The sequence below is a fragment of the Parasteatoda tepidariorum genome, chromosome 6 (assembly GCF_043381705.1).
Source record: "Parasteatoda tepidariorum isolate YZ-2023 chromosome 6, CAS_Ptep_4.0, whole genome shotgun sequence".
NCBI classification, from domain to species: Eukaryota; Metazoa; Arthropoda; class Arachnida; order Araneae; family Theridiidae; genus Parasteatoda; species Parasteatoda tepidariorum.
Window position 1 is genome coordinate 19,726,606 of NC_092209.1, and position 15,113 is coordinate 19,741,718.

The following is a 15,113-nucleotide window of genomic DNA, read 5'->3' on the forward strand; positions in this document are numbered from 1 at the left end:
TCTCAATGATCCGTCCCATCCTGACTTATGCATCTCCAGCTTGGTGCAACATCACCACATCACTCCTTAAAAAACTCAAAACATGCCAGAACAAAATCCTCAGGAAAATAACAAAAGCAAGATGGTTTATCAGAAATAAAAACATACATCGCGACCTCAACATAGATTCTTTAGATCATCACATAGCAAAGTTAAATTTCAGATTTTTTGAAAAAACCATTAATTGTGACACCGCAGGATTCAACGAAATTTTTACTTTTGAAAACTTAAGAGAAGACATAAACCTCAGACCGACGGCAGCTCATTTTTGTAGTGACGTAATTTTATCTAAAATTCAAAATATTTAATTTCCTTTTACTTCAATTGCAATCCAATTACCAGAAAGAACCACCCCAAAGATCAAAATTCAAGACGAATGCGAAAAAGGCCGCTAACGGCCCCAGGTGCCCAGATAAATGTTGATGATGATGATGATTATATTTGTTAGAAAAAACAGATATCCATTTCTGGATAGGTACTCTGAAAAACTTGATTAGTTAAAGATAATAAAGTAACAAAACTGTCTCGCAAACCATAAAATTAAAAATAATAAGTTAAATTTTAAATAAATAATTATTTAACTGCTTTTACATATGTTAAGTACGATGATCACGGGGTTTTAAAGCATAACAAAAGCTTTCATCAAAGTTTTTTTTTGGTTAAAGGCGTGTACTTGGGTCTATTTCCCATTAGCCTCAGAAATGCCAGAATTGCTACTCTCTTATCATTACCCAGTGGGCACCTATGGCTAAGCCACGGCGGTGGAACAGAGTCGCCCACGCTTTCATCAAAGTATATTTAATAACAAAAAACAAGGAATGATGTTCATCGCAGAGTGAAATGAAACTGGATACAAATAATCCTTTTTCATTAGTACACAGAGCACCATCTGTTGGAGTTTAGAAATAACCATTATTAACATTGAGAAATATTATTAACAACTACATGAATAAGAATAATAAATAGATAACAAAATGTGTCTCGCGGTACCAAACTGATTCATAAATAGAATATACTAGGTAAATATTCTATCATAGAATTGAAATGAAAATACTAGTTAGTTTTTATTAAAAAAATGACATTAGATTTGGAAATTTTCCGAATCACATTGATGGATTTGAACAACAATGGAAAAAGGGAGATATAACTATTATTATTTGACTGAATAAAATGAATTTATTATACCTCGACGACAAACCTGTTTCAATAATTTGTCATTTTTCTTTTATATGGCGTTTTAGCGGAAGAATTGAACAGAAATAATTTCAACATTTTTCCTTGTTCAGCAACAAAAGCGCCTATAAAAAGCATGCCATATCAATGGGATCAGTTTTATGGTTTCAATATTACTTTATTGTTATTTAAAAATTTGCTTAAATATATTTTCTAAAGATGACCTTTGCTATATTGCTCTACGTTTTTATTCTGAAATAAGACGCTTAAACAATAGATTTTCCATTAGACTTCATAGAATAGAACATTTTTATCTTTATTATTCACAGCACTCTTCTAAAAAAATTATTTTGCTTTATTAATATTATTTTTAAACAGTACCATAGATTATATGTATATTTAGGAGAAAGTATTTGATTAACATATCACAAAATATTTCTTCATGAATATTTCAATTGTGATAAATGCTAATTTATGAAACTAAAATTATAATAAAATTCATTTCTAATTATGAATGCATAATAGTTACTTCTAAACAGAAAGAACCCACCTACAAAACTTTGTTTTATTTCATAAAAGTAAAATTCTATAGTAAGCACTTGCAAAGCTCGGAATTTCTGACTCAAAATCGGTTGTGAAACAACCGTAATGTTATGAAATTTCGCCAACACACTTTCTTTAAAATTTCACCATTTAAAACAACGCGCTTACTATGTCTTTCATATCGTCGGTAAGCTTTTTATTTTGTAAGCAGCTCGGCGGAATGCGTGTTTAAGAAAATAAATACAGTTGGAAACGCGTGTTCAGGAAAATGGATACTGCTTAAAATGCGTGTATAAAAAATGGACTCCGCTAAAACTGCGTCTAAGAAAACTGACACAGCATTTCATTTCGTGTTTCAGACTTAAATTATTAAAATTGTTCGTTTCTTAATGAATAAACTAATGGATTCAAATAAGTTAAAGTGATGGCGTTCATTTGCCTAAATAACTTTGCACATTTTTTGAGTTTGTTGAAAAGATATTAGAAGTCAACAGTGGTATTAAATTGACGTTGCACGAATTTAGATTTTTAAAAACCACTTTATCGATTAGTTATCTGAACGCGAAGAAATACCTAAAATGTTACATCGTAATGTACTCAGACGCTTGGATCCCGATGTCATTGACTTTGTTACGTAAAGAATATGCTTAGTGTTTAAGATTAAGTCCTAAAACGTGAAAATACGATCATTAGATCAAAATTTATTCAGGGTGATCCGTTTTTTTAGAACTGCACTTCAGTGATGTTTAACGTATTAAGTACACAATGAACCTATACCGCTGCTGAATTCTTTGCTTTATTCTAAACTTATAGATTGTGTAGACAAGATAAACATACCGTTAATGCGTAAGGGTCAATGCCAGCAATATCTCCCTCAAACAAACCTGAAATATATATAAGTCACACATTCAATGTATTTGTTTATTTTTTATTAAAAAAGTACAATAATTAGAATTATTATTACCTTCATTTTCCATTTGATTGTTTGCAAACACTTCTATAAAAAAATAATAAAATACAATTACTTTTGAGTAAAGTAAATTAAATCAAAATGTTTTATAGAAATGGTTTCAGTGAATCAAGCTGGTAAGGGACTATAATCAGGATATGAAAAAGAAAAAAAGTGGTATCTGAACAGTATTACAGATTTGATCGAAGGTGGGTCAAATAATACTTTACCTTATTTTATTTACCATTACCCAATTCATACCTGCCAACTTGTACGGTCGTTGAAAAGGATTTTACAAAGTGGTAGAAAAACAACAATCAAGTTTGGAAGAATTTTCTATAAATAAAACTATTAAGACGTGTATAAGCATTAATAACCAGCAAATAAATTTTATTTACATATTTTAAATTATTGATTCGTGGGGGTAGTTTAAATTTTTTTTTTGAAACTTTAAACTTCAAGATTTAATAGGGCCAAAACCCTAATGTTTCAACCACTAAAAAAATTATTTCTCAACAACCATACAACTTGGAAGCTATGCTGTTTCGTAATAAACCATAATGTTGCTTAACTCAAAATGTTTTTTACTCATTGTTTTTAAATAATTAAATTTACTGCCGTAATAACTTGTACTGCCGTTGAGAAATAATTCTTTTAGTGGGTGCAACGTTAGCGTTTTGACGTATTAAATCTTGAAGTATAAAGTTTAAAAATATTTTTAAACTACCACGAATTATTTAAAAAAATATGTAAATAAGAACTATTAGTTGGCTATATATGCTTATAAGGATGAGGACATGGCTGAAGTTATGCCAGTCGACTCTGGCGAATAGATCGAGTGGGTGCGAGTCAATTTGATGCTCTGACGTGATGTGGAAGAACAATTTATGCTTTTAGGAGGTCGTAGAGCTTTCGGATTTTCATTGGTGTCTTTTGAGTGAGTAATACCTATTTCATACTCTTGCAATCATGTATGTTTTTCTAATTCTGAATTAACTTAAGAGTATAAGTAGATGCAAGTTAAGTTAAATGATTCTGCCCGATATAGTAGCTTTCAATTTACGTTAACATCACTGCTGAAGTTAATATTCGCAATCACGCAACAATGGCTACGTATCACCAACACGGACGTGGCGGAAAGCGGCTGACCGAAAGACGTGCACGTGGTTCAACGACGGATGAGGAATGCTCGGATTTTGAAACCAAAATGGCTGAAAAGTTAGCAGACATGGGAAGGAGAATTAAAGAAGATGAAAGGAAAAATAAAGAACTACTTGAGAAACTAAATCATTTGGAGCAGTCTCTCATGCCTGTGCCAAATAGGCCCGAAATACCGACAACACCAATTGATGTCATTGATATGGAAACTTATGAAGGCGGCCAACTTTTGGAGCAGACGGGGAATGAGTCAACCAGAGATTCAGAAAGCTCAACCAAAAATATTGCAGAACCCCCTTTGAAGAAGAAGAAAAAGAAAAATAATGTCAAAAAAGCTGAAGCAAATCTAATCATGACCACAAATAGTAAACATTTTTCACCGATAGATACCGCCACCTCCTTACAACCATCTGAATCTATATCTGATACTGACGTAGCCCCACCCAAGGAGGATTCCAGTTCAACTGTAGATCCACCCACAACTCCAGCAAAAGTTCAACCAATTAAGCATATAAAAGTTCTTATTCGTGGTCTTCCAGTTGGATTCTGTACTGATCATATCTCCCAGCAACTGGCGAAGTCAGACATCATAACGCAAAAGATAATTCAGTTTAAGAGAAAAGTGTGCGGGACCTACAGGCTCCTCCCACTTTTTCTTACAATTCTCACAGAAACAGATGTTAATCGACAAATTTTCTCTATCACCAATATACAAAGTATCCCGGTCAGTATTGAAAGGTTCCGAGGCGGGCAAAATCCAATCCAGTGTTACAACTGCCAAGAATTTGGCCACAGTCAAAGATCATGTAATTCACCATCAAGATGTGTAAAGTGCGCCGCCAAACACCGATCATACGAGTGCCAAAAAGATAAAAATACACAACCTAAGTGCAGCAACTGCGGAGACTCTCATACAGCCAACTACACGGGGTGCAGAGCCCGTCCCCGCAGGAGGGGAACACGTGCCATACCACCAACAATAACAGGACTTGCTCAAAGGCTGGTTACAATAATTAAAGAATTGCAAGAACTTTTAAAAAATCAAGAAGTGCTTCAACTGTTTCAAAGGATTATGGGGGAAGCCACTCTTGCACAGTAACATTTTTTTTTTACTTGATTTGAACTTTTATTTGAACTCTTATTATTATTCAGAACTCTAATTTCCCATACAGATTATAAATAAATACTGCATACTGCCCTTTCAAATTAAAGTTGAGCATACTAGATGGCGCCACTAAGGCTTGTCGAAAATTTATGTTAAATCTTCACGTTCTTGAATCACGACTTTTGTATATACATAATCATCATTTATTAATGCTCATATTCAATTTTCTGTACATATTTATGGCAATTAATGTAAATATCTTTGTTCAAGTTGTAATTTTTTCAAATCAACGTTATATTTTCTGTACATATTTTCATGGCAATTACTGTAAATATATCTGTTCAAGTTTGTATTTTCTCTAATCATCTATCATGGTAATATTATTGTAAAGCTACAACAACGACTGCTTATATTCAAAATGTTTTTACCTCATTGTTGTAATTTCATGATGAATGGGATAGGGGCCGCTGCGCGGCCCAGGTGCCCAGTTGTTTTTAAATAAAGTAAGTAAGTAATATATGCTTATAAATGCCTTAATAGTTTTGTTTTTAAAAATTCTTCCAAACTAAATTGATGCTTTACTATCATTTTGTTAAATCCTTTTCAACGACCTGGCAAGTTGGCAGGTATGCTCTTATCACTAATTCTAACTTTACCCAAGAATAAACAACGATTTCATAACATTTCATTCGAGAAATGTACTCGTATATTAAAAAAGAAGACATTATTGTTTATCATATAATAAATCCAGACATGCCAACTGCTCCGTTTTGTGCAATAGTTTTAATAAAGTGGTAGCGAATTATGTTGTAAAATTCGTTAAATAAGGATAGTTAGGCTTACTTTTTAAAAGAGTAACCAGTATATCCATACCAGCCAACTTTTAATCTTTTCGAGGATAATTTTCCCCAGTGGTAGTAAAATAGAACTTGTATTACAATTTTAGGCAGAAACAAATGCTGTATTTTGAAAAAGATTATGCGAACTACCACGTCAATATTACATATTAATATACATGCCTAATTTTTTGAAAAATAGCGGTGGTCAAAATGATAATAAATTACGTCTATAAATGCAAGGAATATTTAAAAAGCATACATTTTACTACCACTTTAAATTTAGAAATAAAATTTTACGCCAAATGCGTGAAAGCTGGCAGGTATGTATATCCATTGTTTAACGTTGCATTTTTATATGATACTTAAAATTTTTGATATTTAGTGATGAAAAAATTACTTAAAATGAAAAATACGAAGCTAAAAATCTAATATATATAATTCTCTTACGTGGCTCCCAAATTTTGGCTGTATTTCTTTTCCGCCGGTGACAATGTTTGCTTTGTTTTGTTCACGTTACTATTTCTCTTACACGGCGACAAAAAAAGCCTCATTACAACTCCCCGAATGACAATGCTAGAAAATCGACCAATGATTGCAGCTAAAAATGTCACATGCGAAATCTAGCTGAGGTGGCTCAACATATAGCGCTTTTAAAAACGGAAACTGCAATAACCAGAGAGCATCAGCTGCGGCAATCTCATACTATTAAGCTAGGCAGAAGTGAGTAGTCTTTGTCGATAGATCTCTATTTTAGTATTTTGTCGAAAGCGCTTTTTTTCACGAATTTATATATTACGAATTTATTTGACGATTTTTGATTTATATCACGAATTATACTATAGCACATTTCTGATAGGTTTAATGAATTACATGTCATTTATTTGATTTCAAATTTATTTTAATGACTTAGTATTTACTAAAAATATGTAATTTTTTTTTTTTAAAAAGTTTTTATTTGGATTTGAATGATTGTTTTGAATTCTTAGAATTTTGTGCATTTGCAATGTACCTAAGTTAGTAGCGTGCGAAGCGAGCTTGGTTTGCGAAGCAAACCATATAAGATTGCATAGCGATTTTCGGGGGTTGGGGAGCGCTAGCGAGCAGGGGGTGCAGCCCACTAGTAACTTAAATTTCGCTACCACTAGAAAATACTATTTCACAAAGCGGAGCAAGTTGGCATCTCTGTAAATCATTACCCATTACTAGGATATTTTGATCTGAAATTGCTGAACTGTAATGTTTTAAAACTCAATTATCTATCAACACTTGAAAATATCAAAAAATGCTGCGTTTAGACGTAAGTAGTCCGGTCTGGTTTAATGAACTGCAGGGCTGCAATATTGGATGTTAGTGCTCTTTACAATATTTATAGTGGTAGCGAAATTGAAATTAAGTAGTTGTTTTTAAAATTTTGTTATACAGCAAGCCGTTTAGTTCTTTTATAAAAACGCTTGAAATTAAATGCTTTTATTTAAATGTTTTGGAAGTCAAAGTAATTTCAAATCAAATTACTAATTCAAATATTTTTTAAAAATCTCCAACAAAAGCCAAATAAGTTCAGAGGTCTGATAATTTTTTCAATGTTTTATAATATATTATTCAAGAGCTTTCTAATTAAGTACAAGCTTTTGGTTATTCAATTGGGTTGATTTGGGTTGATTCCCGTAATGCTACGAACAAACTCAGTGCCGGTCACCGGTGACCCTCCATAGCATTCAACCTGTTAAACAACAGGGTCGCTTTAAGTAAAAATGTATAGTCTAAAGTCGCACTCGCTAATGTGCAGCCAAATTAAAATTTCATTTTAAATTTGCTGTTTCAATAAGAGATAAAGACTTCATAATTTTAACTCAAAAATTGGTTTGAAACTAACCAAATTTTCTAGATGTTATAAGAAACTAAATTATGTGGTATTAGTCTAATTTATTTAATTCATATCATAAATTGTTTACTTTTTTGCACTGTATAACTAAATAAACGTAATGTAATTTCAAATTTGTGTTACTCTGTAACTAATCTTCCTCACTCATAAAGAACAAAACACGCGCTTAATTTTTAAATATTACTTAGTTTTGATAAACAAACTAGGGCAGCCTGAGAGAATATTTGAATGTTTTTAAAATGTAGACAAGCGACAAAATTTAACCTTTACATATCTTATAATATATAAATGTGTAATGGTAATCCATTTATTTCGCAAACATGGCCAAAGTTGGTAGTACGACGAATATTGAGGTATCTAAACCTTTTTAAAACATTTGCTTTTTAATTTCGTAAATAATTATACCGATATTTTCGCAAAGAATTATAGTTTTTTGTTTATAAGAATCTATGTGGCTTTAGTAAACTAATGGCTTTATTTGTTTTAGAAAATGCTATTAGGTAGAACGCAGGCGAAAAATAAATAAATAAGTAAGACAATGAGCAAGTTCTCTGACACGGAGCTAATTTGAACACATTCCAAATCATTAAAATGGTTTAAGCAGTTGCCATTCTCAAAGAGTTTAAAAATTTCAATGAAATGTAATATTAGAGAGAAGAGGGGAGATATTTCGTTCATGTCTTTTTTTAAGAACAAGTGTGTTAAATCAGTTATTTTGTAAATAAACTCTTCAGCCTGATGCAAAGAATTTTCAAAGTTGTTTCCATTGCTTTCTTTTATTAAAACTTTCTTGAATCGAAATCTTATCTTAAATATGCTTTGGGAAAAAAGAGAATCAGTTTGATGCAGTTTAGAGAGACCGGCCAAATCATGTCCAGTAAGAATGCTCCTTTAATTTCTGAAAATCGTGAATTTATTTTTTAAGATTTTAATGGCTTTTATTGTTTGTTGTTTTTCTGATAAAATCATTCAAAATGTTGATAAAAAATAATTGTTTAACATAGAATTATAACATCATATGGAATGAATTGGATTGTTCGAAAAATCAGCCGTTGAACTTCTCTTTACATTGTAAGTTGAAGGCATTGTGTCGCAGAACTTATTATTTATTTTTATTGAAAAAATATTACTGCAGTAACTTACCATGGTTAAACTGTAGTACAAACAAGGTTATGATCCAAAAGAAAGCCATGTCGACCTGTAGCTTCTTCTGGATTTTAAAAATGTTGAGTGCCAGTGGATGTTAGGGAAAGATGTGAATAAATCAAAGCTATCAATGTAAAGATAAGCTAATTTTAAGCAAGATTAACCGTGAGAAATGTGACACTTGTGGGCATTAATCAACTGTTTTCTTTCAAATGATACTTTAGAATGTGTGAAAGAAATATGGAAAATCTGAAACAAGTTTGAAAAAATAAATAAATCTCACATTAAAAATAAAGAAGCAGAAACTACCTAAAAAGAAAAAAACAAAACAAAACAACTTGCCCGTTTACCAGGGAAAAAAACCAATTCGTTTTTTAGCTTAAAATTTTAAGTTAAAGCTACGAAAAATGTATTTTATGTAGGTAAATTGGGGCAGATATGACAATTTCGTTTTGTGAAAAATTTTTTCTAGTGGTAGCAAACTTTTAACTTTAACCTTCAATTACTACGAAATAAGCATATTTCCTGATAAAAAAATTTCTAGTAATAACAAAGGCATACCTGCCAACTTTTAATCCCTTCCATTATTATTTTTCCCAGTGGTATTAAAATGGAATTAAAACTTCAATTTTAAGCAAACAAATACGTTGTATTTGAGAAAACTTAAGTTAACAACCAAGATAGTAACGCATATTCATATAAGTGCTTAATTTTTGTAAGAATAGTGGTGATCAATATCATTTAAAAATTAAGATTATAAACGAAAAAATAGTATATAATTACTACCACTTTAAATATGAACATAAAATCTTCCCGAAAGTCCGGAAGAGTTGACAGGTATGCAAAGGTGATGTATAAATATTTTAAAAATTTCAAATTATAAGAATTTTGTTCACTACCACGTAAAAATAATTTTAAAAAATATATAAAAGATCTGGTAAAGAAACGGGCTAGCTTGAAAGTCTTGTTAAAAAATTTTTGAATTTAAAAATATAATTTGAAAAATTTCAGTTCGCTATCACTAATTAATCTGTTTCCCACGAAACTTTAATGTTGAAAGCTTGTTGAAAGGTATGATTTTATCTTTTACTAAGCATTTTGAAGTATTCGCAAAATTAAAAAACCATTTGCTTGATGTGAAAACATTCTTTTTTTTTCAAATTAAAAGAATTTTCACATAATTCTCGTAACACGTATGTCACGCCAAATTAAAATTGGTTTTAATGATTATTTTCCTTTTTTTCCCCTCAGTTTTTTAAAGGCAGTTATTTCTAGGCTTTTCCACGTGATTATGAAAACAGAGATGCCAACTGTTCCACTTTCTGCAAAGGTTTTACCAAATTGGTAGCGAATAAAATAGTAAATCTTGTAGAATGAGTATAATTACTGCCCCTCTAGTCACCATGTCTCGTGTCACCAGGAGATAACTGAAGTATTGCAAAATTGGAAAATACTTGCATTTGATATGATACTTTGAATTTTCGATACGTTGTTGTGAAAAAATTACTTAAAATGAAAAATGCTAAACAGAACGTAACATAAATTCCAATACCACTAAGAAATAATAGTTTACACAGCGGAGCAAGTTGGCACCTCTGTGAAAATCGCATGTTTTTACAAACAGTGCTGACGTGAAATATCCTCAGTGGTAGACGGATCATGGACTAGAGTTTCCTTGCCGTCAGTCTGACAGTGGGAGATTCTCGTGGTCTTCTTCTCCATGTAACGCAAATGCGGGTTAGTTCAATCAAAATGTCCTCCACGAAGACTAATTTCTCCCAATACTAGATCCAGGAGTTACGTTGTCTTCGGAATTGGGTTAAAATTCTTAGGGTACTGAGTCGAACTTTAGATGCTGGATCGGCTGTTCAATGATTGTTTAAAATAAAAAAATATTTTTACCAAGAGATTATTATGACACGCGAGTTTAAATCGCACATTTAAATAATCACTCTTTTATGCGCTTTGTTTGTGCCGATTTCATCGCATGAATCCAAGTTATTTTTCGCCCATTTTTTAGGCTGTTATTGCTCCACATTCTCACGTGGTTTTAAAAACTCAGACTTGTGTAATAACATGCGAATGTTAAATAACGCATTTAAATAATTACTTATTGACGCGTTTTATTTGTGTTAATTTAATTGTAAACTTAAACGCGTTTTTAAATTTTTTGTTACTGGAATTACTGCGATGGTTTTCACGTGATTTTGAGAAAAGGAAAAAATATCTAAAAAATAAATTTTTTTTTTATTTGATTGTCTTTTCAACTACATATAAATAATAAATTGTTAACTGCTTAACTGTTAGAAATTACGTAACTCTTCCGGTTTACTGAACTACTAGTTACATAATCTTAATAATTATGTAACAAATATATTATTAGTTATTAACTAATGTATATATGATATTAGTTTAGATGCAAATCATTATGTTATTAATTTAATTTAATTAATAACATTATTTTTTACTAGTATAAGCAATTATTGACAAAATAAATGAATGAACAAATGAAATGAAGATTTCTTTATGACTTGATTGTCATATCAAACACCAATGAAAGAGGATTTGCCAAACGTTTAAACTTTTTGGGTCGGGTGAGTCATAAATGTATTCGTACGGAATCAGAATCAGGAGAGTAAAAAATAAAAAGCGGTAGCTTACGTTTGGGAATGGCTAATTTGTCAGACTTATTTTTGCTTTAAATCTAACACATTCAATCCTTGTGTGTTAAAAGCGATACTATACAATTTTTAATTCGAACTAAGTAGTGGTGAATTAAATAAAGTTAACTATTATTGACACCCTGAGAATGTATATATGACACGCCCGTCTCGAAGAGGTTAACAACTGAAAATGACGCATCTCTTCCTGTTTACCAAACTGCCAGCGCATAATTTGGCCGTGAAATGAAATAAAGAAAAGATAGAATCTCATCATCAGCTCACACGATTATATCCGCAAAAAGGAATACTTTCCAAAATCGTATCAACATAGCTAAAGCAAAATATATTGATACAATGGAGTGAAGAGATCTCAAAAACAATTGAAACAAAAATAGAATACATTAATTTAGAAATATATGCGAAATGAAACATATCAAGCAAAAAAAAAAAACTGAAAATACAGAACAAAACACAATAGGAAAAACACAACATACAAACAAACAAAACAAAATACAACTGAAATCTATAATCTATCATCATACTATTGATATATTTCGCATCGGCTATATTAATACAATATTGGAAAGCACTCCTTTTTGCTGATATAATCATGTAAGCTGTTGAAGAGATAATATCTCTTCATTATTTTGTTTTCCGGTTTTTGTAATGAAATTTTTTTAAAACTTTTTCGTCTTCTCTTTTCATTAATATTTATTACTGTATACTCTGTATTTTTAACTTTATTTATGAGTTCTTATATACTTGCAGCTATGCGCAGTAAATAAAACTTATTAATTTTCGTCGCTTTTCTCTTTTTTCTTTTTATCCGTTTTGTCTTTATTGTGCTATCTATCTATGAGTGTGTAACGTCTAAAACAATAGCTTAAAAAATTATATTTTAAATCGTAGATTAGCCCTTCTTAACAGTTGAGAACATTCAATAATATCTTTCACATAATAAAAGTTTCATTTCGCGTATAAATTATCATTAATTAGTTAGAAATGCAATCTTTATTAATGAAATGAATCCATACTGCGCAGCAAAATGTCTTCATGAAACCGAAATATCATTCAATTTAATAAGCATTTAGAGATTTCAATGCATCTTTACTCGGTCTATGATTAATTCTTACGGCGTCAACCCTGAGAAAGAAGTCTGAATATTATATATCAGATGACATGAAAGAGATAATAACTATATGCTACATGTGAAAAAAAGCGCGCACTTATATTTTGAAAATGAATCTGCAAAAGTCTCCAGGAGCTTCAGCTCCATGTACATTTTGTCAATAATTGAATTCCTTTAATCCCTTTTCTTAATTAATGGTTAATAAAAATTATAGCGGAATCATCATCACATATAAAGACTTACGAAGTCATGGTGTGACGATATGGGTGCTCGAAAACTGAACTGGCTTTCTCAGAGTCCTGAACTGAAACTTCTAAAATACCTTCGAGAGTATCAGCTCTGATGGTCGCCTTGAAGCCAATTCCTGCTGACACCAATTAAAAACTGTTTGAAAGTTCGCCAAACGTGAGCATCGGTACAATAAGGGGACCAGCATCGTGTACTTAAAGCTCAGGGCATTCCGAATCCGTTCCATTGTATGTCCGGATATTTTTTGCCAGATTGTGTATAATACAGTCCAAATTTAATTTTATCGGATAATGTCCCACTTGGCTCCACCTCTTCGGACGCAGAGTTCATTTCTGCGAGGGGGAGTAAGAGGAAAAAACATTTCCCCGCTTGAAATCGAGATAACCTCTAATGCGCGCAAAGCCTCCACACGTTTTTTTATAGGTAGTCCGATCAGACCACTATAAAGGCAAACCAGTTTACGAAAGAGCCCTTTAATAGAAAATCTAGTAGAAATAAGAAAGTGGTAGCAAATATATGTCTAAAAATTTGTTTAATTTTTGAATATGATTAGTTTGTTTTATTTACTTGTCTACCACTACATATTCAATTCTCAAATATATATGACAAATTCCTCTCAGTCACTTTTAAAATAGAATTTGGTTTCGTGTGCACAACTGGTTCACTTTTTAAATAGTCTGCGCGGACTACTTATAAAAGACCGTGTGGAGGCTTCTTGATGTAGGAGGTGATGGCCTTGTTTACATCCTTCTCCCCAAAATAGCGAAATAGTATCATCCGATACCACGTGATGAAGGCGGAGCCAAGTGCCAACTCCTGGTGAACGAACTATATATCTGCCGTTTTATCAACTTTCCGAAAATAGTTTATAAAATAATAATATTAAAAGCTGAAAGAATTTTTAAGAAAACGTCCTGCTCCGCTAACACTTAGCCGCAGAAGTTGTAAAACGCAAGAAGCGGTGATTAATAAAATTCAAAATTTTATTAAAAGAGTTTAAAATTAGAAATTTCCTATAGCTTATTTTTTTTCTTCCAGTTTACAATTTGAAATAAGATCAAAGAGTATTTAGCCTTTATCACTAGAAAGACTGAAAATTAGTATGTATCTATATTGCCCAAAAGCAGTCAAAATGACTGGATTGTGAATGCGTAAAGAAATTTGTTTATCATTAATTTTTAATATTTTTTATATTATTTACTGTCATATAACAAGTTATTAGTTAATATTAACAATAAAAAAAATATATGTTGTACAAAAAGTCGCAAAATTCAAAGAAATCTTGTCTTTATATATATCATTGCTTTTCTAATTGAAATTAAAAAGTAGTCAAAATGACTTCCTTAGGCAATCTATAGCTAAATATGAATAATGTGAAATGTATGGTTTTCAATAATTAACGAAATAATAAATAAATAAAAGTGAATGAGTTTCTACTACTTTTTCTTTACATTTAGTTGCCTGTGGCATACCTGTGATAGAAATATAATGTGTTTAACTAAAATTTGTTTAACTAAATTTTATCATATATTTATATTATTTTTGTAGAATTCACTTTTAATTGCCGTATAGCTATAGGGTCATCGACACATTAGGTTAGAGGAAAAAATGGCTACTAATTCATTGGAGTCTAAAGGCCCCTGACTTTAAATTTTCAGGTCTAGTCTTCCTCCTCGAAGGTCGAAGCTATTGAAACAGCCACTGAAACAAAGTGAGAACACTGAATTGGTAGCGAGAAGCTGAAAGATGTAGACATTTGATGACTTCCTGAACTTTAAATAAGAATGTATCTGTTTTAAATTTTATCTTTGCATTTAATGTATTTCTTTAAATGCTAAATAAATTTTAGTTTTTCTTAAATGCTACCTTTTGTTGGTCAGAATGTTTAGTACTTGTTTGCTGCAACTGAAAGGCCAAACCACTCGGATCCCATCCACTACCTGAGAATTAGCATTTGGATCTCAAGATGAAGCACAATCCTGTTATGAAATTATACTGGAAGATAATGGAAAGAAATATCCACTTGGTTTATCCCTTTAATGGGCCATTTATTTCTAGTAAGTATTTTTGGAATTGAAATTGATGTAAGAAAAAAAAAACTTAATTGGCTCATAAAAAATTTATCTGAATTTTAATGCCATTTTTTGGTCGTAAGTATATTTACCATGACCTATTAGGAACTTATTGACTTTTATTTTTGTTATTTATAAAATAAATTTTATAAATGCTACAAACTTC

At 31.2% G+C, this 15,113-nt stretch overlaps 1 protein-coding gene across 2 annotated transcripts in view; it reads right to left on the reverse strand.

Moving 5' to 3' along the window:
* Positions 1 to 15,113, reverse strand: part of LOC107446799 (astacin-like metalloprotease toxin 1) — a gene marked incomplete in the record, with an annotated part of 31,584 nt that overhangs the window by 15,709 nt on the left and 762 nt on the right. Inside the window, 3 exon segments of one of the 2 annotated variants that reach the window (XM_071182078.1) lie at positions 2,593 to 2,639; positions 2,720 to 2,752; positions 8,832 to 8,960. In XM_071182078.1, the coding sequence (XP_071038179.1) occupies positions 2,593 to 2,639; positions 2,720 to 2,752; positions 8,832 to 8,880 (129 nt within the window). 2 annotated transcript variants of the gene reach the window in all.